This window comes from Heterocephalus glaber, unplaced genomic scaffold (genome assembly GCF_053883595.1).
Source record: "Heterocephalus glaber isolate CG9 unplaced genomic scaffold, H.glaber_assembly_v1.0 deba00001687, whole genome shotgun sequence".
Classification (NCBI taxonomy): domain Eukaryota; kingdom Metazoa; phylum Chordata; class Mammalia; order Rodentia; family Bathyergidae; genus Heterocephalus; species Heterocephalus glaber.
The window spans coordinates 18,145,290-18,173,029 of record NW_028258412.1 but is presented as its reverse complement, the minus strand read 5'-3'; the positions used below and the strand labels follow the sequence as shown (position 1 = coordinate 18,173,029).

The following is a 27,740-nucleotide window of genomic DNA, read 5'->3' as shown; positions in this document are numbered from 1 at the left end:
TCTGTGCTCCAGGCCTCTCTTTCCCATCTGTAAAATGGGGTTAATAAGAACATCTATCACTGCTGCCCACGGTGGTGCAGGTCTTTGATCCCAGCACTCTAACAGGCTGAAGGTGGAGGGTTGCAAATTGGAGCCCAGCCTAGGCAGTTGAGTGAGCACTTGCCTCAAAAATAAAAAAATATGAAAAGGCTAGGATTGTAGACTAGCATGCATGAACCCCTGGTCCGGCCCCAGCACTGGGAAAAAAAGAAAAAGAATAGCTATCTCGTAGGGTTGTGAAATGGCAGAATGAGTGGGAGACGCATTGCTCCATAAACACCACCTTATAAATCATGCATCCAACTTTGAAAGAGATTCTTACCCTGCAAGAAGGTCTAGTAACCCCCCATCCCCAAAGACCAAATATTTACAGCTTGTCCATTTTCTAGGGACAGGCTTATACTATATGGGCTACTCAAAGGGGTTGGCAATTCCTAAAAGGGTTTTAGTCAATGCAGAGGCAGCTCTGGAATGATGGAAACAGCCTTGGCCCTGCTGTATGGACAATCACGAGAGCTCCCTGATCTCAGATTCTCCATTTGCAGAATGAGGAGAACAAGACCAATCTCTCAGGATAGTTGTGAGCCCCAGAGGACAGAGCTGGAGGAAAAACCAGGCAGAAAAGCTCAATTCAAGCTGAACAACCATGAGCTCATGGCACTTGAGCATCAGCATCCTGCCAGGGAGCTAGTACCGAGCTGGGCAGCTTCAGATTTTAGTTTGGTCTCATAAAAGTAGAATGTGAACCAGTTCAGCGGTGTCTTAGTTTGCTTTCTTCTTTTAATGATTCCTGAGGAGAGGGTGAGTGGCTGTGGGGAGGAGCCTTGTGGAAGATGGAAGGCTGGACAGGCCTGGACCAGGTGGCCTTACAACCAGTCCTTCACTTGGAGGGATCGTCTCTGGCCTCCTTTGTCCCGGGGGAGCTCACGTGGGGGTCTCTTGGTCTTGCAGGAGTAAGTCAAGGACCTCCAAGTGACCTCTGGTTCACATGATGATCTTGACCAAGTCACCAGAGCAAATACTTTTTTTCCCCAGTTCGGAGGACTGAATCCAGGGGTACTCCACCACTGAGCTACATCCCCAGCCCTTTTAAAATTTTTTAATGTTGAGGCACAATCTTGCTAAGTCATTAAATTGCCAAGGCTGGGCTTGAACTTACAATCATCCCTCCTTAGTCTTCCAAAGTGCTGGGATTACAAGTATGCACCACCACACCCAGCTGAGACTGCTCTTGGATAAATGGTAAATGTTCTGCATATTAATATAAAAGTCTGTCATCGCCCTCCAAACCACAAAATATTTTTTTTAAGAGCCTACAGAAGAAAATATAATTTGAATTTGAAGACATTGACTCCCGAGGTGGGGTAGTTAGGAGTCGGAGCTTAGCACAGGGATAAAGATGTGGAGCTCTGGGCCGGGGATTTAGCTCAGTGGTTCCAGCGCCTGCCTTGCATGCGCAAGGACCTGAGTTCGATCCCTGGTACCAAAAAAAAAAGATGTGGAACTCTCTCTAGAGGAGTGTGTTCAAACCTGGCTGACACCATAACCATCTAGGGGATTAAGAAAAGGACTGGCACCTGTGCTTGACCCCAAAGGGCCTGATGTCATCGTTTGGGGGTGCAGCCTGCACAGTTTGGAGTTTTAAAAGCTCCGAGGAAGAAGAAAAGCCTTCCACAGAAGAGAACACATTGTACGGTTCCATTTCTATAAACTTCTGTAGCAGGCAACTCTAGCCCATAAGGGAAAAGGGCTGGAACATCGCCCCTAGTGGGGAGGAGAAGGTGGGGAGTGACGGAGAAGAGGTCTGCAGGGATTTTCTGGGGTGATGGGAATGTTTATATTTTGATAGAAGTTGGGGATGTGTGAGTTCGTGCACTTGTCAAAAAGTGTACAATGCAGGGCTTGGAGTGTAGCTCAGCAATAATTCAAGGTCCTAGGTTCAATGCCCAGTGCTGAACAGACAGGAGAGGTACACCTAAGACGTGTACATTTCACTCTGTGCAAATTTAACCCAAAAAAGCATGAGCAAAAATTGATTCCTAGTTAATGATGTACATGCTGAAGTGTTTAGGGGTGAAATGTACTCATGTCTACAAGTTAATTTGAAATGCATCGATGAAAATAAAAAGAGTAGATGGACAAATGGATGGATGGATGGAGGGATGGATGGATGGATGGATAAATGATGGAGGATGGATAGATATGTGAGAGAGCGAATACATAGTAAAAAACTAATTGTAGAACCTAAGTGGTGGATACACGGTGTTCACTGGGTAGTTCTTCCATGTCTTCTGTATATTTTAAGTATTTCATAATAAAACATTGAGGAGGGCACTGTGGTGATTCGAACTTTCAAAGCTTTGTACTAAGGAAAGGGACTGTTATTTCCATGGAACAGCCCAGTGAGGGGCTTGATTTCCAGAAGGCTTCAGAGCCACTTGCTTGCTCATTCCTGAGGGCTAAGGGATCACCCCGGGGTGACCAGGGGACATGTCCATCAGAGTCACCAGACAGAGTATGACCGACAACAGCGTGTGACACATCCCCAGTGTCACTGACCCAGCACCTCCGAGTGGGAGATGTGGAAGGTGCTTTCCAACAGGCTTCCCAGGAAAGCTGGTGTCCTCAGAAAGTGAGAAACGCTGCTCAAACATGGGGAGTGAAACTCCTACAACTCAACTGCAAAATAACAGGAATAATAATAACCACCCACCCGACTTGCCAGGCTGTGGGGAGTAGGTCAGTGGGAGGGGCAGCACTTTGCATATATGAGGCCCTGAGTTCAATCCCCAGACCCAAAAGAATGAAATAAATTTTTTTAAAGGGCCAAGCAACTGAATAGACACTCCCCCAAAAAGACACACAAGTGATCAACAGGTGTATGGAGAAATGACAACATCATTGCCCCTCGGGGAAAGGCACATCAAAGCCGGGGGAGACAGCTCTCACACTGTTAGCAGGGCACCATCACACGACAGAGACAAGTGTGGGAGAGGAGGCGGAAACAGGGACCCCTTGAATGCTGTGGGTAGGAACACAGTGTGGCACACCCATTATGGAAAACACAATGGAGGCTCCTCAAAAAGCTAAAAGTAGGGCTGGGGATTTAGCTCAGTGGTTTCGCCGCCTACTGTGCAAGCGCAAGGACCCGGGTTCGATCCCCAGTACCAACAAAACAAAACAAAACAAAAGCTGAAAGTAGAATGACCACAGGATCCAGCAATCCCTCTGCTGGTCTCTATCCAAAGGACATGGACTCCATAGGGCTGAAGAGACATCGCCACTCCTGCAGCCACTGCAGCAGCTCAGATACGCAGTCAACCCAGCAGATGAGCAGATGGAGAAATGCAGTATGCACACACAATAGAGTACTACTCAGCCTCGAAAAAGACAGAAATCCGCTCATTTGAGACAACAGGAGTGAACCTGGAGGTCACATGCTGAGTGAAGCCAGGTGCAGTCTCACTCATAGGTGGGATCTAAAATCCTCACACTCCTTGCAGCAGGGAGTAGAATGGTGGTTGTCAGGGGCTGGGAGAGATGTTGGTTGAGGAATACAAAGTTCCGGTTTTGCAAGAGAAATACACCCGGGAGATGCACTGAATAGTGTGTGAATGTAATTCGTGGTGCTATGCTATGTACTTGGCACATGCTAATGGGGTAGATCTGAGGTGTTCTCACCACAGAAGAAAAGAATGTGTGTTCAGCATGTGCGAGGGCCTTGGGTTTGAGCTCCAGCACCACTAGGAAAGAAGGAAGGAAGGAAGGAAGGAAGGAAGGAAGGAAGGAAGGAAGGAAGGGGAGGGGGGAGGGGGAGAGGAAGGCAAAGGGAAGGAGAGAGAGAATCTTAACTGGGTGAGGTGACCAGAGGGATGTTGTAGCAGAATGAGATTATGGTACAGTGTGCATACACATCAGAACGTTGTTGTACACTTGGCCAACCACACCCCGACAGAGATGGGGGACACTGACAGGTGAACTGCTCCCCACGCCATCCTAGCAGTGAGCACACGGAGGCAGGCCCGGGGGGGGGGGGCAGGACGGAGAGGAGGGAGGCACGCTTTGGCGTCGGGCAGGGTCGAGGCGTTCCGAAAACCCATGCCCTTAGCAGAAACCGTGGTCTAAGATGGAACCCTGCGGAAGAGCTGTGATTTTACAACCTGACTTACGCTGCTGCCGCCATTGCCGCTGGCCAACACAGCTACACGTGTGTAGCTCCCTACACACGTCCTCCCCCGGAGGAAGCCGGGGCGGGGGCTCCTCCAGGATGCTGTGCTGGATACCACCTCTCGTTAGTCCCTTTAACTGCAAGCAGGGGAGCGCAGGAGCGCTAACCCTCCCACTGGAAAATTCATCCTTGGTGGTCGGCAGCCAGCCGAAAGTGAATTCAGACTCAAGAAGGAAGTGATAAAAGCAAGACCCCTATGGAAGGATTTTAACCTTCGAGGGCCCCCTGTCGGGAGCAATTCTACATCATTGTGGGGAAAAACCATTTGATTAGGCCTAGTCCTCCTGCCCACAGGCCAGCTATGGCATTCCGAGACATAATTGCACTTTGCCACCCCCCCCACCCCACCCCGTCACAACTGAGACCTCAATGGTGCGGTGCTGCTGTGATGCTCCAGGACAAGCTTACACCAGCTGAAGACATCCTGGGAGGAATAAAATTTCACCTACCCAGTTCCTTGCTGTTCTTGGATTTTCGCTACCCCCTAGTCATTTGTTACACTTTGTTTCTCCCGGTGTACTGAACTCTCTGCCAGTCATGTTACATTTGTTTCTCCCTCCCCACATACGGAATAAAAGGTGTGGTAAGCTGGGGGGGTGCAGGGCTTTAAGTCTTGGGCTGCCCAGAGCAGCACTGATCAGGCCCAAAGCTCAGCCTTTTCTCCAAGTCTCATTTTTTTCTACCTTTCTCGTATAACAGGTTAATTCGCCTTGTGCTGCCATGGCTCGAAGGAGACTAGGACTCACTGCAGAGGTTCTAGTAATGTCCCTTTTCCCTGTTCCCTACAGGCCCCAGTTCCAGGATACTCTGAAACTGGTGGAAATGTTTCTCTATTTCTATATTGTGACTTTTTCAGAGGGTCTGTTGCTTTAATTGGATCCAGACTGGACCCACCTGAGAGGAACAGGTGGAGCAGGTGACACTGGCCCCAAGGAGGTGGATGCGTGTGGCCAGTGGCTGTGTAGATGCCCTCTGATACCAAGGGACGGGGGCTAAGCCTTGTGGGGCATTGGTCCGGCTAAGAGGTCCCAGGCTCTGATTCTCCTGTCCACTTTCTGGGTGGGTGGTTCCAACTCTGGCAGCCCAAAGTGGAGACTCGGGAGACCCCAGTTCCGGGACCACTTTCCCTGATGCATCAGCAGCCACCAGAAGAACAAGGTGGTAAGGTGGTTTTGCTCCTGGTGCTACAGCCATGCTCTGCTAGCTGCCCAATAATGCTCCAAAAACAGAAATGGGGCAACCCTGATCCAAGAGTCTCAAATGCCCTAAGATCCAATATGTGCAAATATTCTAAAATTTTAAAAATCCCAAATCCAAAATGCTTCTGGTCCTCAGCATTTCAGCTAAATAAAGGAAGCTCAAGCTGGATGGTCCCTCACTGCCCTTCTGTGCAGGAAAAGCAGGATTAGCCAAGGCAGTGCCCTCCGCTGCTGCTGGTTCCAGTTCAGTGGCTGGCTTGTGCTACAAGGATCCAAGCAGCAGATGGATACAGAGAAAGGGGTCTTCTCTAGCCTGAAGAATCCAAGCTCATAGCCAGGCCGTGCCTCTTAACCACGCACAAGGTTCGGGGCAGGTCAGCCCCACCAGGACACACACCACCTCTCGAGACCTAATGGCAGCAGAGCATCGGTCCGGGCCAGGTGCCTGGCTACGTGCTTCCGTATGTGCTGGGCAGTTTGAAAACACAGCAGCACATTCTTTGACATTCCTTCTAGGGGAGGAGGATCTTTGTCCTGTCCCTTCTCCTAGAACCTGGACCACCTGAGTGAGTCCTGCTCAATTAATAGAATGCAATGCAAGTGACACTTGGTGACTTCCAGTCAAGGTTAGCAAAGGACATCAGGCTTCTGCCCCCATGGAAGTATGGATACCCTGAGACCCCAAGGTGGAGATACTGTGTGCACCCACCCCAGTAGACAGCTAGGTGAGGCACCAACAGGAACCAGGTCACTGTGGGTCACAAGAGTGGACACCACCAATGTCCCAGCTACCGAGCACTACCCAACAGAGCCCATCCCAGACTGCTCACCTACATCCCAGCAAACCACACACCTTCCAGGTACTTCATGCCTCACAGGGCACATGGACACCCAGCAATTCCTGGTCTTTTCTTCAGCACAGGGGAATCCATGTGGAGCATCAGGGGGCTAGCAGATTGCAACCATAGGACCCTTTGGGGACTCTGATGGCCTCAGAGTGCTTCGTGGAAGAGCTGAGGTTGCCTGCACCTCCTTGCCCTTTAGTAGGCTGCAGATGCTTGGGGGGAGAAAGGTGGGGTACACCAACATCCTGAGTCACCTGGCCTGGATTTAGCATCACACACAGAGTAGATGGGTGAGGTTGGAAGCCTGGGCCTCTCAGCCAGTTTGTGTTGAGTTTGGGAGTCATTTCTCACACAGCAATAGCAGTCTATACACACTGTGCTTTGATATATTGAAGGCTGAGTCCCCAGCCCACGGCACTTTTGGGAGGGGGTGGTTCCTTTAAGAAGTGGGGCCTCGCTGGAGGAAGTTAGGCCACAGGAAAGGGAACTGAGGCCCCATCCCTTCCTGTCTCTCTTGGCTTCCTGACCACCATGAACTGAGCAGCTTCCTGCGCCACGCCCTTCTGCCATTTTCCTCACCACAGGCCCAGTGTGACAGGGCCAACTAACCATGGACTGAAGCCTCTGGAACCAAGAGCCAAAGTAAACCTCCTGCTTTTTAAGTGATTCTCTGGGTTATTTTGTTCCAGTGATGGAAAGCTAACTCATACAAGACACAAAAATCAACTCACTTTGCCTTTGCAGGGGCCCCGGAGTGGTTTCTCTCATTAGCCCCCATTTTACAGAGGAGGAAACAGACACTCAGAAGAGCAGGGGAGCCCCAGGGCCCCTCAGGATGGCAGCCTGGATCCCAAATCCAAGACTTGCTCTCCACCCATGGGCCCTGATCTCGTGTGCTTTGATTCATGGTTGTATTCCCCAGTGCCCGACATACAGTAAGCCCTTGATAAAGGTGTTGGTTGAATAGACAAACCAACAGATCAAGATCTAAGGAAAAAAATGAGTCTCTGGGCCTCAGTTTCCCTTTCTGTGATGGGGGAGTTGGACTAGATGCTGTTTCCTGCATCCCCAGCTCCCAGCATTCCATGCGACACCACAGCTCTCCACAGCACCCCATCCAGGTGCCTCCCCAGCTGGCTTCCTGAGGTGTTTGGAATCTGACCCCAACCCCAGCCCCTCAGCCTTCTAGAGCCCTGCCCACTGCTTCGCTGCCCACCCAGAGCAGCCCCACCCCTCGACAGCTAGGAAGTTCAGAGGACATCTGAGTCCTTCTTAGCCTCAGTGATTGGCACAGAGCTCAAAGACAGGAATGTTCTATGAAAACAAAGGGCCAGGTGGCTTCCAATGGCAAAGGGCCTTCCCAGGAGGGTCAAAGGTCCAGCTTGTGTATGTATCGCCTAGATTTCTGCTGTTTGGATGTTGGCTTGACAATGTTCATCCAAGCTTGCTACCTAGGCCTATTGCTCTGTGGTTGCTACTTTCTTTAGATCAGCCTTAAGTTAATCTACCTTTCTTCTCTCCCTCCCTCCCTCCCTTCTTTCCTTTTTCCCTTCCTTTCCTTCTTCCTTAGAACTTAGTCTCATTCTAAGCAACACCATGCAGGAAATCGCAGCACTGACATGCCCGTGCCTCTGTGGACCATCTGCCATTGTCCCCTTGGTCACAGTCCAGGGACTGAGAGTTGGAAAATGCTCATTTTCAAGAGATGGCTTTAAGTCCCAGAGGAGCCTCTTAAAGCAACCTCGGTGCACATGACCTCAGTAGCTGCAGACAGGACATTTAACCGGTTTTAGTTTCTCCTTTGTGCTTCTCTGTGGCTCTCCTATTTTTAGAGAAAGTGGAGATTGCTTCTGTAACTGGAAACCATCAATGAATGTTGGAAAACAACTCAGACATCTTCGGCCTTTTTTCCAAACACAGAGTGTGGCAAAGAATAGGGTGAGTGGCCAGACATGCGCCAGGCAAATCCAGAAACTCTTTGCGTGGAAGGGCTGTGCTTACCCCTTCAAAGCCCCACCTCTCGCCCCGCTTCCAGTTCCAGTTGTTGGAAATGTCATCCCTCCCGCTTGTCTCCCCCAGCCAGCTGTCACCGGCTGTGTGGGGGACAGGAAACAGGATTGCAAGATTAGCCGTGAGCCTGCCGTTCCTGCCTGGATGTTATCATGGTGGAGTCCGCAGAGCCACAGTCCCCACTTGTCACTACCTGCTGTGACCTGGGATGGGGGTGTGTGCGTGCAAGGGCCCAAAATAAATTCTGGGCAAGGGCAAACTGGCAGTGACAGGGAGTTTTCTTCCAGATCAGGTCAACACTGAGTGTAAGCCGGGCATGGTGGCGCACGCCTGTGATCCCACCACTCAGGAGGCTGAGGCAGGAGGCCACAAGTTCGAGGCCAACCTGGGCCACACAGTGAGCTCAAGGCCAGCCTGAGCTACATAGTGAGGCCATCTCCAAAAAAATAGAAGAAAAACATTTCTTTTTACTGAGTGCAGACTAAGAGTCAAGCTGTCCAGGGGCATTTTCTTATACCACTCTTAAACCCAAGAAAGCAAAGGCTGCGTTTATTCATGCCCATTTTACAGAGGGGCACACAGAGGGTCTGTAAGGCCAAGTGACAAGTCCAAAGTAGCATGGTGGTAAGTGCAACACAAGGGTTGGCCCTGGGCTCGTCTGACCTGAATCCACTGCACTCTCTCACCTTCCCCAGGGACGTCACCAAAGGACTGGGAGGTAGGGCAGCCGCCTAGGCACCTGAGCGAGCATGCCTGCTGCACATCCCCTGCCTGGGACTCCCTTCCTGTCTGATTCTGTCCCTGGGTTTCTGGGGGCAGTGACCTGGGACACCTGCCAACCATGCTGCCTGCGGCCAGGGGGTTTCCGGGAGGGAGGAGGAGCCACAAGGAGAGCAAGAGGGTTAGGATGTGGCCGAGGGATGAGTGAGGAGAGAGTCCGAGGAGGATGGAACTTGCATGTGGGGCTAAAAGCCAAGGAAAGCCTCCAGGCACAGGAGAGTGGGGCAGAAGAGAGTGGGGACAGAGTGACGACAAAGCCAGGACGTGGGCCAGCCAGATGGGAAGGGCGGGGTCAGCCAAGAGGAGAAGCCTGGGCTGTAGCTGAAGAGCCACACAGGGCCCCGGAAGAGCGCTCAGCTGTGAAGTGGTCCCTCTGGTTTGTGTTTCCCGAGGGTCTGGTCGTCGGTGGCAACCCGGAGAATGTCCCCGAGAAAAGGGCAGCAGGCAGGGCCAAATCGCTCAGGAGGCTGCGCTGGTGAGGAGGTGGGGCTGGGACGTGCAGGCTGGCGGGAGAAAGCAGGCGAAGGCAAGACACATGGAGGGGGGGACCAGGGCACAAACGCGGCCCTGGGTTCCATCCCACCCCTGAAAGAGGTGGACTCAGCAGGACAGGACATGGAGACAGTTAGCGGAGGGGTGCCAGGTAGCCCCGTGAATCTATTATCCCTCTGATCTTGACCTTGCCAGAAGGAGGGGAGAGAGATGACAAGAGTCCACAGTGGCAGGCCGGCAGGCCGAGAGCAGCCTGAAGCTCTCCACAGACCTCGGCTGGGAGGGACCTCAGCAATGGCTAAGCTGCCCTCGTGGAAAATGACTGCTGAATGGGACGAATTCTGAACACTCTTAAGAACAAAAACTGGGCATACTGAGGACCATAAATAATTGGATCTTTTTCAGCTGAGATGTGATTTTTTTTTTTAAAGACAAAGTCTCACTATGTAGTTCAGGACGGTGAACTCACTACGTAGCTTAGGCTGGTCTTGAACTCCCAGCGATCCTCCTGCCTCAGCTTCACAAGTGCTGGGATTACAGGTGTGTGCCAGCATGCCTGGCTCTAAGATGTGATTTTTGTTATTACTGCTTCCACTAGCCCTGGGTCTGAATCTAATGTCAGTTTCAAAATGTAGAAGCATAAAGCAGAAAAAAAGTATTAAAATAATACTTTTTAAAAAGCGGTTATTTTCACCACAAAAAAATCACCTTGTGCATTCACAACCACGAAGGAGAAACCAACAATGAACCCAGGAATGCACAGGCTTGTGCTGTACCCAGTCACACTTGAAGGGAAGGTCCAACTTATTTTTTTAAAGCATGCAAAATTAGATCTGGTGAGGCTTCTATCTAAAAATAATCTCTGCAGCACACAGTCTAAACCCAATGTTTAAACCACAAGGCCGTGCCCTTTCTCTCTCTTCGGTCTCTCCCTTCTCTTTGAATGGATTTGTCTGTTTGGCTGCCTGATGCTCCCTTTTCATGTCTTCCAAAAAGCATAAGGAAAAACATCCTAAATGACTTCATTTTATTTTGAAACCCTAAACCCACCAAAAGGGAGAAGGGGGGGACCCCCTTGGTCTGAGGCATCCAAGCAATCAAGATGTTATTTCCAATTTCCCTGCCATATGGAGAGTTACTTTGGAAGCCTATCAAGAGGTAAAGAGAACATTTGACAAAATTGGCTGGGCCTGTCCAATCCTTTCAAATCAGACCAAATTCCCACTCTGTTCATTTGCTACGGCCCCTTCTATTTGTCATATCAGCGACTATGACCACAGGATATGTAAAAATACCAAGCAATTTTTAGCACCAGCTTCCAATCCCCCGGTGCCCTGGATACCATATGGTGCCAAGTTGGTCTGTATTTCACCCCCAGGAAATCTAGTCATTAACTTCTCTCTCATTTACCAAGAGTTGTTGCCAGAAAGAAAAGCCTTCATCAGCTGTGACTTATGGGAAGGAAAGGAGAAAGGGCGTCTGTCCGCAGGGGGAGAGGCAGCAGAGAGAAAGGACAGCAGTGTAGCTCAGGCTCCCTGGGTGGACACAGCAAGCAATCTGCCCTGTATCCTCTCTCTGCTGGTCCCCTCGGGTGGCCTGATGGTCTCAATTGCACAGGAAGTGGGATGACGTATGGGTCCCGGGCTCCCTTGTCCTCTGTGTCTTGGAAGGCTGGTGGCAGGGATGCTGGGGGTGAGTGGGGGACACTCGTGGAGGGGGAAGTTGGGGAATCCGCTTTCCTACCTTTGCATTCTTGACATTCTGTGCAGTTCCATGTCATCGCTGCCCCGGAAGCCTTTGGCAAAGGGATTATTCTCGATCTTTAATTGCGTGATCTGAAGGAGAAGGAACAGTGCGGGCGTTTACACTTGATTGCTACCAGACAACCGCCAGCCGCGAGCTAATAAGTGTCACAGAAATGTGGCCGTGGGCAACGGAAAGAAGATTAGGCAGGCATCAACGGGATCTAGCACTTCATTGGAGTGGAGGCTTTGAACAGTAACCTAGATCAAACTGCATTTAAAAGGGGAAAATAACCTGGCTTCATTTTGCTCACTGAGTCATATTCCCCATTATTCCTGCTGGGGGTGTGTGTGTGTGTGTGTGTTTTAATCTTGGTGTTTTGTGTTTCAAACACAATCTAGGCTTTAACATTTGCCCCACCTCCCTCCTCGGAGAAGTTGTGCCTCTTGGCGCGGTTGCTGAATATCCGGCAGGGTGGTAATCTCCCATTTGGAGAAAACGTGTCTTGATTATTGCTTTCCAAACCCTACCATGCTTCATTGCAGAGTTTCACAGGGAGAGTTTGTAGCCCAGGTGGAAGATGGTGCCCAAGAAAATAAACAGCAACACATACAATGATCACATACACGACAGCTATCTGACAGTTCCAACGCGCTGACATTGTCATTCTCTTGGTAGGAAAGAGAAAGCTGACTCTTCTTACAAAGCCGCACTGCTGTGTACAGAGCTCAGCAGTAGAATGAGATCTTTTTGCCTATCTTGGTTCGAGGCCTAGTGCTTTAATTTAAACCATCAACACATATGACAGTAGTGTGATTGTACAGTAGCAGATCTAGGTGGCAGAGCGTGTCCATATGGAGTTCTCTAGAAGTATTTCCTAAAAATTGAGTGTGAATTGACTTCTTGTACACAGAACCATGTTACAGACACCGGGGCATCACGACTTCAACTTCATCACCAAGGTTCTCTCTCCTCATGGCCTCATAGCTATAGGGCACCTGTGTGCTGACTGGCTTCATATTTTTATTTAAATCAACCCTTTTATTGGAATTTATTTTACCCAGAAATATTATACCATTTCTCTGGATGATAAACTCGAATCTCTTGCATTCAGTAAAAAGAAAATGGTTATATTCTCTCTACTGGCCTTCACTGAGAGCTCTACCCACAGCCTGCCTTCTCCTGGCTGCAGGAAGAGACTGGTCAAAAAAAGGAGAAGAGATTGGTTGCCTTTAGAGAAATATTTAACAGAAACTAATACTGAGCTAAAACTAACTTTGTCTCTGTCTCTCTCTCCCTCCCTCCTTCCCTCCCTCTCTCTGTCTGTGATAGAAGACTATAAAGGTAATTAAAAATAGAACAACTAAAGCCAGGTGTGGTGGTGCACGTGTGTAATCCCAGCACTTGGGAGGCTAAGGCAGGGGGATCACCCGGAGTTCAAGGCCAGCCTCGGTTACTTTGTGAGTTCAAGTCCACCCTGAACTGCATGGTGGGACCCTGTCTCAAAAAAAAATTAAAAATGGAACAGCTTTTTCTCCATGATTCCATCATATTTGAGTAACCCTAAAACCCATCTCATTTACCCCAGTAGTGTATGGACTTTAAAATCCTCTCTAGTAAGGGTCATTAATTAATGTACCCTGTAGTTTGCTCTTATGAGGAATCTGCTGTAATCCCTTTCCTGGAAACAATGTGTTATAAAGTTTTCTTCAAATGCCAAGACTGTGTAATGAGCATAAAATCACTCTATGTGAACTAGGGTACAGTTCTGTGGGACAGTGCTTGCCTAGCATCTGCAAAGCCCTGGATTTGATCCTCAGCACTGCCAAAGGTTACTAAATCAATGCACATATGCAAACATTTTCATAATAAAAATATACGTACAGTTCACATTTTAAGTACATTTTATGATTCCAACCAAATGACATTCTGGAAAAGCCAAAACTATGGAGAAAGTGAAGAAGGCCAGGGACTGGAGGGAGGAAGGGTGGGACTGGCAGATGGGACACCGAGGACTCCAGAGCAGGGGAAGAGCCTCCTTTCTCCCAGCGGTAGTGGCAGATGTGCATGACCCTGCCAAGCTGATGGAACAGGCAGCACGCAGACTGAGGTGCAGTGGGAACAAGGGGATTCAGGGGGTGGCAACGTGACAATGTAAGGACACTGCAGCGCGTGTCGGGGAGAAGAGTTGTACAGGAGAAATCTCTGTACTTCCCAGTTCACTTTGCTGTGACCCTAAAACTGCTTTTATGAAGCCGATGTAAAAATACCTTTGCATGTGTGCATGTGTGGATGCGGACACACATTCCCTCCCTCCTTCCCTTCCTCCTCCCTCATTGTTTTCAATAGGCTCATTCCTGCAGCTTTCTGATTCTGTCCTGACTCTTTGAGTAGAGAGGACGACGGCAAAACCCCCTCAGAAAACCGTCTGTACCATACTCTCGTGCTCCTGAATCCAGTTTCATGGCAAGAGCCTAAGGGCCAGGGACCTGTGGGGCTTTCTTTCCCACTCAGATTTTGCCACAGTAAAATACAACCCAAGGAATGACAAAAGAATTTTTTAATCATCTCAAAACGTTAAGTAAAAATTAGATCGTTTCAATAGGGACAAAGGGAATCCTCAGCCTGACGCCATCCTGGTCCCTGCAAATGTTGGGAACAATGAGGATGAAAATTGAAGGTGGAATCAGTGGCCTGCCCAGAACATCACTGCTCCAACAAGAACTGAGGGCCAGAAACTGCCCTGAGGAAAGAACAAAAGCGTAACTTGTATTTTATCAGCAAAAACCTGGTGCTCAAACCCTCTCCTTACACTTCCAACAGGTTCACTACTACCTGGCCCCGCGCAGTGCTGAAGGTGGAACCCAGCTCTCCACCCCTGAACTACAAGCCCAGCCCACGACTACCTAATTCGTGTGCTAATCACCAGAACTCACAGAATTCTGTTTGCCCAGCAAAAGCACCATTTGGTGTACATACACTCGGCGCGTTGATTTTGCATCCTTCAGTAATGTTTCCCTGCAAGTTAATCTGCAGGTGAAATAGTCTTCTTTTGTACGTGTTCACTGACGCTCTAACCCTGTCTATAAAACTCCCTTCCTAATAGGCTACTCGTGGGTAGCCAAACCAACACACCTGGATGTCCCAGCTCCACCAAAGGCCTCCAGCGACTTCTATCACAGCACAAATGTACTCTCTCCAAAAGGAACATAAAACTGGATATCCGGGGGAGGGGCAGGGTGGGAGAAAACAAATATAAATACCAGCTCCAACTGGTGAGACAGAGGTTGTAAAAATTAATGAGAATAATTGTTGTGAGTGCTTGCTTTTGAAAAAAAAAAAAAAACTTTGAGAGAGCCAAAAATCTTAATTATGTCTCTCTATTAGGGGTTCATTTCCTGGTCCCAACCAGAAAGCTCATACCTCATAAATATGGGCTCCCTACACAATGATTTAAGCAGGAGGAAAATGCCTTTTGATGGGAAAGTAAGTTAATATCGAGGGATAGGCGTGCTCACATACACAGGCACTGTTGCAAGAGCGGGAAATGAAATGCCCACGTGACTTTTTTTAACACCTAAATATTTCTAGGGTTTGCTCTGGGAGCTGCTGACAGGTCCAGCGAGGACTTTACAAAAACACATTTCACAGAGCAAATGTCGCTGGGGAAGATTCGAGTTTTCAAATATCTTTTTCAAGCTGTCAACCATCTGGGGAAATAACTCCCAAATCCAGCTTAGGATCACAGCTGGGCCGAGGAAATACGTCTCATCAGCAGAAGCCCTGTGGTCCTGAGCGTGAGGACCCTGCCACATACCTCCCTCCACCTGGGACCTGTGTCCACGTGGAGAAAGCACATCCTGAGTGCACCGAGCCCTTTGACCCAAAAACATGGACGCCAGTGTTTGCCGGAGTCACCCTGATACTTGAATCACATGGATTGATTTTCTTTCCTGGCTCCTCTATCCAAAGCAAAACACTAGACAAATAGTCTTCAAATTGATGGCATGTTCAGGGAATGGACCAAAGACATCACAAGGACTAACATCTGTAATTTTTTTTCAACCACGGTCATAAGAACTTACTGAACATCTTAGTGTTTTAGATTCTAAAACAGCCAGGGAGTGACCCTCACAGGCCAAGAGTTTTCCAGAGTCTACACTCTGAATGGAGTTCCTCTGTTAATAATAAACTGGTCACAGGCCGGGGATGTAGCTCAGTGGTGCTGCGCCTGCCTCGCAAGCACAAGGTCCTGAGCTGGATCCCTGGTATTGCTAAAAACAACGATAATGATAAAACTGATCAGTCAGGTAGTCAGCCAATGGCTTCAGCTCCTTACTCCCAGGGATTACCTCAGTTAATCCTAACAACAATTCCAGGAAGTGGGTGCTTTGGGAAGCTGAGTTAAGTGCTTCACTCAAAGCCAAGTGGACCAGTCTTTCCTTGGACTCCACTCCTTAGCCTGCACGGTGTTGAGTAAGAATTCCACTGGCTTCTACCCATGAAGTCAGAAGGCTCAACAACCTGCCCAGGTGGGACAATAAAGCCATGAGACAGAGTCCACAAATCACATGCAGCCCCAGTCCGCTTTGTGAAATCACACATCATATATCCATGCGGGAAATGCCTGCAGAAGCCCTGCAACTGCCTGGAGAAGTGCCCCGCTTCAGATTGCTCCTCACACAGAGAGCAGGTGCCTTGGGACTCTACAACTAAGAAGTAGAGGAAAGGTTTGTATGGGACAGGGCGACAGAAAGTCCTTGTAGGAAATCCCTCTTCTGCATGGCAAGGAGTCTGTCAGGCTGGCTAAAAGGGCCTTCTGTGCAGCTCAACTGGGCCACCTCCCCCACACATGGGCAAAAAAACAACTCTTGGTGCAGTCATCAAACATACACATATCCAATTGCGTAGCTGGAAACATGCCTTGTTAGATGATGAGCACAGAGACGCACAATGTCCTGTATTGTGCCCATAATTCACTCACTCACCCCAGTTGGTTAGGCATTCATTCATGTACATAGATCCCTAAATCTATACATCAGGGAAGACATTTCTAGAAATCTGAGGGGCACTGGATATAGTCGTGTGTTTCAGTGATAGTTTTACTGGTACGTGGATGGATGGATGCATACTTGTATGTCAAATATGAAATTGTACACTTCCGCTGCATGTGTATGTATGTAGCTCCATGGTAGAATGTGTAAGTCCTATGATCAGAACTGCACAGAACTTAGGAATTTCCACCCAAAGGACTTGAGCACCCATATTCTTTTGCATGTCATACGTCCACCCGTTCCTGTCCTTTCTCTTTGAACATGGACTTTCTTGGGAGAAAAAAAAAAGACGTATTGTGGGACCCTTTGTCAGGTTTGGGAGGTTCTAAAAACCTATATATGGGGACTTGAGCTTCCTTCTTGCTATTTTTCTGATGATCACTGCCACAAAGTTAAACATGGGTTTGCAGCCACCATGGAGCAGAAAGGTTTCTGGGAGCCAGACTCAAATTGACCCAAAATAGTTTTACAACTTTTAGGCTGGGTGTTGGACTTCAGTGTTTTGCTCTTGCCACTTCACCAAGGGGAGGGAATTCGGAAAAATCTTCCTTCCCTGTTAAAGTTAATTGTGTTTAGGAGAAGGAAGGAAAGCAAGTCTCCCAAGATCTGGAAGGGAGTGGATACCACAGTTCGGCCTGGTCCCTGACAACCTGAGTTTGGAGATTACCAGAAGTGTGCCATCACAGCCCTGGCCTCAGCAGGGGCACCCAGCCCGTATCAGAACGACCTTTAGGGGGTGACTGGTGACCTCTGACCCTTCCCTGGCCTCTCTGCCAGGCTCTGTGCCTGGCAGCTTCCTCCTACCATGATTGGCTGGAGGGGACAGGAAGTGGGAGGGGTGGGGCACCACCATCCCACATCTGGGCACTTGCTGACCCCAGGGACCTCTACTTTGCTCTCTGACTTTGCCATCTGCCCTTTCCTTGCTTCAGGTCCCTCTAAAAGGCAGAGTGGAGGAAACAAGGATACAGATCCCAACCGAACATGCAGCTTCAGGAAAGGCACCTAGGCACCTACCCCAGCTCAAGGCCACCTAATCAGGTGGCATCTGTGTATTGGCAGAACAAGTGTGGGCTTTTAAATTCTATTTTCAGTTTATTTGTTATTTATTTATTGCAGTAATTGGGATCGAGCCCATGGCCTTCCCACTGTCACACACACCCATCCCCTGCGCACCATTTTTTTTGAAACAGAGTCAGGCTAAACTGCCCAGGCTGGTCTTGAACTTGTGATCCTCCTGCCTCCGCCTCCCAGAATGTTGGAATTCTAGGTGTGCCCACCACACCTGGCTACAAGGTGGTTTCCAACTGCTATGCGCACGCGTGTATGAGTGTATGTGTGAGACAGTCATGTCAAGCCCATGGATAGAGGACAGACCACTGCAATCCTTGGCTCCAGTGGGGACCCCGAAAGTGCTGCTAAGCCAGCAGGTGGCCCCTGTGCAGCCTGCTGGAGGCAGGCCAGGCTTACCTTGTGATTTTGATAGGAAGTCACTGCGATAAACGCCGTCTCAGGAAAAACGTGGGTGCAGAACGCCGTATTTTTTGAACCAAATCCATTATTTTCGTCTGCTTTCACGATGTGTAATCTGGGCTGGTATTTGTGCATGGAATTTAGAATAATCTAAAAATAATAAAGAAAATGAGATTGTAAGAAAGTCAAAACTCCCTTTGTTTCCAGATAAATCCCTGCTCCCCCGCTCCTCCCTGCCCCCCAGGAATTAGCCTCCTCGTTATACAGGCTCACTAGAAAAATAGTCATTTTTTCCCTCCTATTTTGAAAAGGGGCCAGTGATTTCATTAAAAAGAAACATTTCAGAAATGACTATTTCCAACCCCCCAAAAAACCAGGGTAATATTCCAGGAATCTACCCAAGGCACACAAGGCAGTAAATCAGAATTCTTAATAACGTTTGCTTAATAAATTAACTCTCTGCATAAGGCACTTCCCGCACCCCAAGGAGCGTGGAGAAAAGGGGCCAGCAATTTTTGAATGATTGGTGGAAGAAACAAACAAATACATACACAGACAGATCAATAAACTCCTGCGCACTCTCGCCCAAAAAACCCTCTAAAAGGTGCAAGGGAAACCACGAAGTATTTGTAAAACTGGAATAAAATTCACCAGCGCCTTGGCTACCCAGCCTTACTGTGAGGCTTGAGGGTGAACAGACCTCAGATCTCAAAGTCTTTGTTTGGAGAACATGCAAAAAGGAGTCCATGAAGAAGAGGATGTGCGGGAAGGAAGGAGGGCGGTCTGGCCTCTGAGGATAGGGAGAGGTGGGAGGAAGCACCCTCCCCCTAGGTTCACTTTCTCCAGCTTTATCAATGTTTCAGGATCCACACCAGAACTGTCTCCAGGCCTAGAACTGCTCTACCTGCTTCTGGGGGGAATATTCTCCTGTCTGCTGTAGCCCTGAGCTGGGAGCTAGGAGCTAGAGGTTCTCCCGGGGGCCAGTGAGGTCTAACTGCAGTCCGCGCTCTCCGCCCTGTTGTTATTACAACCTCTGTTATTCTTAGGAGGAGGAAGAGGACCTCCCAGTGGCACTTTCATGCTGGAGTCAGGACTCTTCCAGGGCGACAAGTGTGGAGCATCGCTTCTAATAAAACTGGGTTTGTTGCCCTCGCAACGCCTGCATTTTGATGCTCCCGGAAGGCTGTTAATGCTAATATTTACCCAAACTGTTCCAATACTTATCCACTGAATGTACAAATCGCTGCCTTTAAGGACCTGAAAATCTGCCCTCGTTTTCCCCAGATCGCAAACTGGAACAGCAGCAGGGCTTGTCTGTGTCTTTGATTATTCGCATTGATGACCCCGGGGCAGGATTCCTGGACCAGCCCTGAAGACCCAGGGGTGGGGGTGGGGGTGGGCTGGAGAGCCCTCGGCCCTGCGGCTCCCGACCTGGCCTCAGGCGCTAATCTCGGGCTGCTCGGGCGGGCCGCCTCCCTGGCCGATAGGGACGCCGCTGACCGGGGTGGCGTGGCGACAGAGAGACGCAGAGGGGGCCTGCTGGCGGCCAAAGCCCCCGGCCAGTGCAGCCATCGTCCTGGCTCAGCCAAATTGCTTTGACGGCTGGGGACAGCATGGAGGCCTCAGCGTGAGGGTGATCTAATGGCTCCTAATTTCATTAGGGGCTCTGGATTAAAAGTCCAAAGTCTGAGGTCGAGCACTTCGCCCCCTTCTCCTAAGCGATTCAGGAGGACCTGAAAAATCACAAGGGTGCCCCAAACTTGGTGGCTGGGCTGTACCCCTTCCCTGGTCATCCAGCCCAGAGCGATCCCACAGGCACAGATCCGAAACCAGAGGGAAAACTAGGAGCTGCAATGGCGCTGGGTCTGGTCCCACTTCCCAGGCCGGGGTTCCATGGAGGACCCATCCCTGAGAAGGACGCCAGCAGGGAGAACTTCATGCAATGGTCCCATGCCTCCCAGGCCTTGAAGCAGGAGAAGAACGCTGGCCAGCTGCAGGTCACTTCAGCATATTGTCCCCAGGAAGCCATCAGCCCCCTTCTGGGCCCTCCAAGTGGCACAGAAGGGGAATGAGACTTTCTCCTCCCCGGCCAGCAACCCAGCCTTCTTGCCACCCACCCTGCAGGGCACTGCAGGGCTACGTCCATTCCCACACACCCCCGCCCCCAGAGTCACCTTTGGAATTAGAGCAACCTCACCTCAAATATGTGTCCCCAAATACAAACTGAGTGACCCTGGGCAAGTCACCTCCTCTCTCCTGCACGGCTCATCACAAAGCCTGAGCACTTTCTTCTTCCTTTCTATGCTGCCAGGCAATGAGCCCATTTGCGGTATAGAGACGCGCGTGGAATTGTGGTCTTCTGGTGACTATTTCCAGTGAAGAGATTAAGCAACATTTTCTCCCAAATCAGTGTTTTGTTCTTCATTTGCTTTTTGGGAGGGGAGCGGTACCCGACCGAGAATCCGCTAAAGGCTGTATACTGTCTTACACCGGGGGGAGGGGCTTGCACACTCAGCCCCCTGCATGTCATTCTGTAGTTTGGGGAATTCACTCAATGAAGGCTCCAGCTTGTGTGCTCTGGGCATGGTGGGGTGGGGAGAAAGCCGGACGTGGTGGGGAGACAAAAAACCAGATCTGCCAACAGCATCAAGCGAGAGGGGCTACTGGTGCCCAGGTCTGCCTCCACGGAGTCCATCTGCCACCTGGCCATGGCAAATGAACTAGGCAGGTAACCTGGACTCCCTCCCAGTAAAGGCAGGACTTGGAAGGGACATGGAAGGGACAGGGCTCACTGTGTACCCATCTGTGCTTTCTGCAGGATGGAAACAGCTCCCACCTGCGGCCTGATGGTTCCCCAGACCTCAGTTTTTGCTCTTGAAGCAAACAGCCTTCATCACCTCACAACCTCCACACTCAACTCCGGGCCAGGAAAACCGGGGACCCTGTCTCCAGCTGCCAGGGAAAGACAGACCCAGAGCCAGACCACAGGGAAGAAGCAGAGAATGCACCCTCCAAGCAGGAAGACAGAGAAAGAGACAAAAAGAAAGGAGAAATGGAAGGAGGAGGGGAGAACTAAGGGGGAAGGCAAGAGAGAAGAGATGCAAAGGGAAAGAGAAAAAGAAGGGAGGAAAGAAGTTGAGATCAAAAAGGAAGAAAAACACCAAGCGGGGGCTAGAGCTTCACAGAGTGGAGAAGAGAGAAAGCCACCAGAAGGGAGCCAGGCGGGAGAGACTCACATGGCCAAACGGGTCCAGGTGGTTGTTGGTGAGCTTCAGCTTCTGGAAAGACACGAGCTGGCGCATCCAGTGTGCCCCGGTGGCCGGCGAGTCCGGGTGCACATAGAGGCGGCCGGGCATGGCGGGCTCGGCCTTGCCGGTCACAGACCTAGGCCGAGGAGGGGTGTGGTCAGCGACTAAGGGCCTGGCGGTGGCCCGGCCCGCAGTCGCCCTCATCTCCTTTCGGGGATCTCCCAGATGCCCCCGGGGGCCCTGTGTGTGACCAGCCAAGTCCCCCGCCTGGCTCCTGCCTCCGCCTCATTCCTCCCCCAGCGACCACCACACTAGAGGCCTCACAGCCTCCCGCGGCCACAAACAATGGGCGGTTTCTGGGTGTCTGGGCGCGCAAAATGTCTTGAAAACTCCTTGAGTGCTTGGTGGGGGGGCTTCCCCTCCCAGCCTCTGTACTCTTGGCAGCCTCGGGAGGGGAGCCGCAGACCCATAGAATAGTGGAATAGGCCTCTCCTCTTTTGCCTTTTCAACTCAAAGACCATGGGCCGGCTTTGCAATTTCATTTAAAAAAAAAAAAAAAAGGTATGTTCCAAGCAGGTAACTCATAAAAAGTAGCTGTAAATGGTTTCATGCGTCCAGAAATACAGACAGCACTTGGTAATAATGCCCTTTTAAAAAATCTACAACCCCTAGGTGCAGCAATAGATTGAGGCAGCTCATTTCCTCTGAGCCTCGATTTTCTGGTCTATCAGATGGGAGTCAGTAACAGGATCCGGTCCTTGGTTTTAGGGTGATCCGCGGGATGGGAGAGGCACACACAGGCCAGGTGCACTCAGCAGGGGCTCAGAACGCGGTACTGGCGGTACTGGCTCAGTGGCTCACTTCCCTCCCCACCGTCCCCGCCTGCCATTCCAACGCCTACCATTTATTATCTGCGAATTTGTATCTGTGGTCGTCGGCAGGGACGATGTCCATGAGGAGAATGTACTTGGTTTTGGGATTAAGGCCGGTCACCTTCACTTTGTAACTGGGAAACATCCGCCTAGAGAGGGACGGGGACGGACGGAGAGAAGGAGAGAGGGGGGCGAGGGATGAATGAAGAGCCAGCGTCCACGCATTTTCAGGGAAATGGCGATTCCTTGAAAAACGAAGACGAGAAAACCGGCCCCACTCCGCTCTCGCTTCGATCCATCTCGGGTTTCCCCTGAAGTTATGAGGAGAGGAGCAAAGGGCTGGGGAAGATGGAGGTGGAGGTGCCTAGCAGGACAGCGGAAACCGGGCTGCTGCTTGCGGAGCACAGGTTTTAAAGACGGCCTGAAGGGACCCCTTTCGCCGCTTACTAAAGGCTCCCTTCCGAGCCAGGCCTCTGCTATCTGGGGGGCCATGAAACTCAGTAGGTCCAAAGCCAGCCACCTTCTCGCCCCGGCAGGTGGCGTCTGTCCCCGCATTGCAGAAGGTCCCCAGCACCCCCGCAGGCGCGCCCCAGAGGGGCAGTGGGTGCGCATTTGCCTGCCGTCCCGCTTTATTGGGTCCTCTGTCCCCAGAGCCGGAGGTTAGCCGGCGGTTTTCAGGGTGATCCCCAGTTTAACCCGATTAGTGCCCTGACACGGGTCTTTAGCAGGAGTTTATTCCTAAACGTCCCACCATCTCCCCAAAGTGCCTGGCGCTCTGCCTAGGAGGCCTAAAATCCTTGGCCCTCAGCAAAAAATTCCAAACCTATCCAGACTGGGCTTCAGAAAGAGCTGGGGCCTAAACCGGGTTGAGGGGATTAAAAGGCGCTGGTGCGCACGGGCGCGGAAGGCTAACGCTGGGTTCGCAGCCTGGCGCGCGCCCAGCTCCCTCCCGCCTCGGGAGGAGTGCGCCCCCAAAATCAAGGGGCCTGGAGGGTGGCCCGGGCCACAGGACGAGTCCCGGAGCTCCACGGCCTCGAGTGTTTACGCGCCCTCGCGCGCCTGTAGGCGGAGGCGGAGGCGGGAGACCTCGCAGGCCTTTTATAGTGAAATCCTCTGGGCTCGGGCGCGGGGGAAAGGGCGCCCGGCTGGGGTTTTCCTTCCTAGGCGGCGGCGGCGGCGGAATGGGAAGAGGACCTCAGTGCCTTGGTATAAACACAACGCGCGCCTCCCGGTTCACTCCGGCTGTGGGCCGAGCAGGGGAGCCGACATTGTTTAATTTCAAATAATAATAAATGTCACTGGTGTCAGTTTATTGCGGGAGGCTTCGGCTGCAGAACTGGGGGCGTCTGGAGAGTCGGCTCCACCCTGCGCCTTCACACAGGGCCTCTCCTCTCCCGCTGCGCCCACCAGCTCCCTCCGGGCCGCCCGGGCCCTGCCCTGCGGAAGCGCAGGACCAGCCTGCAGGGGCGGGGATGGGCGAAGACGTCCCCGGGCCGCACAGCCTCGGGACCCTGCCACCCCCTCCTCCAGAGTTTAAGCTTTCGAGCTACATCCCGAGGCCGGAAAGGAGCTCTGAGGCCAGAGCCTTCCCGAGCGGCCGGCCGTGTTTATCGGCGTCTGTACGGAGCTCTGCCGAGCCCCGGTTCACTTTCAAAGGCTTCGCCTGCTTTCTATAAACAACGAACGAGGTAGCGAATACATTCAACAATTCAGAGTTTGGTAGTCGGGCAGGGCCCTGGACCCGCTCCAAGGTCAGGGAGGGTGGGAGTGGGGGTGGGGCGAGGAGCCGAGTCCGAGTCCGCGGCGACGAAAGGTAAAGCCCTTCTCCTCTGTCTTGTTTTCCCTTTCCCTCTTTCCCTCGTCCCTCTTTCTCTCATTTCTGATCCATCCAGACCGCACAGCCCCCATGCTCTATTTTTTCTACATTTGCCATGGAAGAAATAAATGGCCAGTTTCTGGGATTTGGGCATTTTCCCCATTCTTCCGAGAACCAAGGAAGATTTCTCCCTCTGCCCCTTCGGCCAGAATGGAGTCGAGCAAAATATTCATATTAATTCCCTCTCCCTCTCTTCTATTTTCTCTCTGCCCCTTCTGCCCTCTCCCTCCTTGTCTTCTCTCCCGAAATTTCCTCGGCTCCCTCTTTCCCACTAACCGGCTCACCTTCCAGCCTTGGTAATGATCATTTCCGTGCCCACTTCGTGGAATTTCAACCACAGTTCTCTTTCATGGAGAAACACCTTGATTCCTTCCATACCCTGCAGGAGCCAGAGAAAAATCACACCGACAGCCGTGGTGCCAGAGTCATTCCTTCCCCAAACTCCCCCAAAGCCCGCAGACTGCTTCTCCTCCTCCCCAAAGCCTGTGCCTCACAGGGTGGGAAAGTGGCTCAGCCCGCTAGGCTCTGCCCAGGTCCGGGGGTGGGTGGGGGTGGGGGTGTCCAACAACTCCTACAACCCACAGCATCGTGCTGTCATCTAATGCCACCAACCAACAGAAAGCTCCAGAGAAATCAACCATGGGGCTTCAGAAGGACCGGGAGGAAGGGCTGATCAATTTCAGTGTGGCAGAGATAATGTTGGAAAAAAAGAAAAAAAGCCTTCATCTAGAAAAACCCACCTAGGATCTTCTGGTGTAGACACCCAGATGTCCACTCATAAATATATAGACATGAAAATCATGTGAGTGCGTGCAAGTTTCTCTCCAATCACAGTGGGAGCAAATATGAACATACATTAAATCTTCGATTTAAAAACATTAAATTATAATATGTTCCTGCAGTTCAGAACAGAAGATGATTCTCAATGTCTATATTAATAAACTTCCCAGGTGCCCCACATCTAAGGCTGTTCTTGCCCAGCAATTTTGATTATAAGTAACGGCTGAAGCCATTCAACATTTCGTTCCTAACTAAAAGTTGTTTACAAAATCGTTGCAAAAATAATACAAAATATTTGTTTTCAAATAATTAGTAATAGTCAAAAACATGGATTCACTTTTCCTTAAAAAGAATCTGCAAGTTTCCTAAGCTACGCTCAGGATGGCTGCTTCTATAAAAATGCATGGACTTTTCCTGGGAGGGGCGGGAATGTGAAGGCAGAATCTATGAAAAAGCCTAGGATGACAAGGAAACCCGAGGAAACATTTCAGCTGTGTGTATGTATGTGTTTTGGTCAAGTCACCCCACTTTGTGCCCTGTGACACTTATTTTAAAATCCTGCGGTCTTCGCGGGCCCCCTCCAGCACCCAGTGCCGAGAAAGAGGAAGCTCCTTCTGCTCTCAGCCCAGCTTCCAGCCAGGGAGCAGACCGACCATGTGCCCTCCCAGCCCAGCCCCTTGCTCCCCTCTGCCGGCCAGGGCACAATAGCCACCAGGCCCCATCCAAGACAAATGGTGCGTGCTGGGGTCCAGCAGCGGGCGGAGGCGAAGGCTCCGGAAGATCTAAGGAGGGGTCAGGCCATCACTCACCCCTGCCTGAAGCAGCTTCTGACCTGGCCTTTAATAAGGGGCTCAGGGCCAATTCTATGCCCAGTGCTGGGGGGGGGGGTTATTGGTCCATTGTTAGTGGACCCCAAATAGCCTGATAATTGAGATTTTTCTCCAACAATTTCAATAGGTGTCAAAAATCCTCAGGCCATAAAGATAATTGTCACAAGAAAGTGGATTGCAGTATGATGGAATCTGAGGTTGCAATATCCTGGAATTTTGGGAGACAGGGCAGAGAACAGCGGTGTTGAGTGGGAAAACAAGGAAAGAGGACAGTAATTTGGGGGGGTTCTTTTTGCACCCACAGGAGGAACTGAGGAGGGAAGCCAAACTCGCCTTCAGTCTCACCAAGGGCAGCCAGAAGCGAGATCTTACCTGCTGGGTGAAGGCGGCCTGTGGGGACGATGGGGACTTGCTGGGGGCCCCTAAGGCATTCTCCGGTTTGGGATCACAGGACAGGTCTTTTGAATCTGGCTCCAGAGGCGTGTGTGCCAGGCCAAAGCCCTCCTCTGCGTCAGCCATGGTGCACCCGGGGCCCGGTGCCCAAGCAAGGTTCTGCTCTGAGGAGACGAGAGAGAGAGAGAGAGAGAGAGAGAGAGAGAGAGAGAGTTGGAGAGCACAGTTCCAGCAATAGTTTGGTCTCGCTCCCAGCACCGCCTGTTCCTAGCTAAAGGAGGCTGTGGAGAATCCTATTATGATTATGATTATCATTACTTTCTGGCCACGCACAACCTTTCTCGAAAGGCCCACACCAGGGTGGGAGGAGGCGAGCCCTGCATCGCCCCTGCGCAGGCTCTGGCGATAAGTGAGCTGCCCGTCAAATTTGTCCGAACTCCTGCAAGAGCCAATAAAGATAAGGCGTCGATATTTTTGGAAGCCATTGGGTACTAACCAAAACCAAACCAAACAAAAACCCAGAGCCCTTTAGAGAATTTCTTCTCTCCGTCCCTGTACAGGAGGCCAACGGAGCTTTTTTATTAAACTTTACAAAAGGAACGTGTGTCTGCAGCAGCCCAAATGCCCTAAAACCCGCCTCTTGCAAAACCAAAAGCAGAGAAGAGAAAGGAGGTGCCAGTGGCGAGAGCAGTTTCCAAAAGAGAATTCCTGTGCATCTTTTATCAGTTACAGCCCGGAAAAGCTCTTTAAAATTAAAAGTCCTCCCTTTCCCCCGACCTTAAGCGTGACTTGTCAAAAATAAATAAAAAGTAGCCATACAGAAGCCACAAGGAAGAAAAGGAGCCTGCGGCCGGTCGGAGAGGAGAGCGTCCAGGCGCCCGGGTTAGCGTCTCCCGGCTTTCCAGGCTTTGTAGGCTTTCTCCCCCAGGCGCGCATGTTTTAGAGCAACCAGGCCAAGGAAGCTTCCTGAGCCCCAGGCCGGCCGGGCTTCCCTAAGCTGCAGGCCTGGCTGGAGGCGGGAGGGGACGAGCTCCGTCCCTGACGAGCGCTGCTCACAGGTATTGGATCGCCGGCCAGGTCCGCCGCAGTGCGAGCGAGCCCGGCCCAGTCCTGCAGGATCGGAGGACGGACCTCGCACAAGCCCAGCCGCCTGCTGCGCCCTCACCTTCCAGTCTCCTCGCCATTCCCAGCTGAGGATTCGTACCACCACCCTGGCCCAAAAACACGAGGAGACCTTGGAAAAGGGGTGCAAGCCACGGCCCCCCACGATCCTAGCAGTTGCTGGGGCAAAAGGCTGATCCCACCCTGATCTGCAGCGGCCCAAGGTCTAAGGATGGGGCCGGGAAGTCGGGCTTCTGAGGCCCGATCCCCAAGCAGTTTCTTCCCCGCTGCCCTTGGGGTTTCAGGGAGGCAGCGGTGGGAGCCCCGCAATCGGCTCACAACAAAAGAAAGCAGGGCTGGCGCCCCCACCTACGCTCTCGTTCACTCCGGGCCTCGAGGAGAATCCCACCCGCGCCCTGGCCAGGGTCCGGGGAGCTGGCAGAGGCGAACGAGATGCGCTTTGACAGAACCAGGCCGCGCGTCCTGCGAGCCGCCGCGCTCCCCCGGGCTCCGCTCGCCTGGAAGGTCCGGGGCCGAGGCCGCCATGCGCGCCCCGGGAGCCGCCTCGGCGCAGGCGCTCCAGCCCGAGCCTCCCCGGCCCTCTCCGGCCCGGTTACCTCGCTGGCTCCGTGAAGCCGGTGCATTCACCGCGTCCCTCCTCCTCCTAGCAAGGAAGCCGGCGGTGCGGCGGGGGTGCAGGCATGATGACTCGCGGCTTCACGCCGGACCGCTCGCCCTGCTCAGCGGATACCGCCGCCCACAAAGCGGGAGCCTCGC

At 51.5% G+C, this 27,740-nt stretch overlaps 1 protein-coding gene across 4 annotated transcripts in view; it reads right to left on the bottom strand.

Moving 5' to 3' along the window:
- The window catches only part of Tbx5 (T-box transcription factor 5), a 47,757-nt gene that overhangs the window by 17,941 nt on the left and 2,076 nt on the right, over nt 1-27,740 (bottom strand). Inside the window, exons 1-7 of one of the 4 annotated variants that reach the window (XM_004843726.2) lie at nt 27,581-27,719; nt 25,842-26,026; nt 24,144-24,238; nt 22,013-22,132; nt 21,100-21,247; nt 17,861-18,013; nt 11,337-11,428 (exon numbers count right to left, since the gene is read on the bottom strand). In XM_004843726.2, coding sequence (XP_004843783.1) covers nt 11,337-11,428; nt 17,861-18,013; nt 21,100-21,247; nt 22,013-22,132; nt 24,144-24,238; nt 25,842-25,988 — 755 coding nt within the window. In that variant the 5' untranslated portion in view covers nt 25,989-26,026; nt 27,581-27,719. Of the gene's footprint in view, nt 1-11,336; nt 11,429-17,860; nt 18,014-21,099; nt 21,248-22,012; nt 22,133-24,143; nt 24,239-25,841; nt 26,027-27,580; nt 27,720-27,740 lie in introns of those variants that run through there. The other 3 variants (XM_087198549.1, XM_087198550.1, XM_087198551.1) reach the window with 3 other exon arrangements.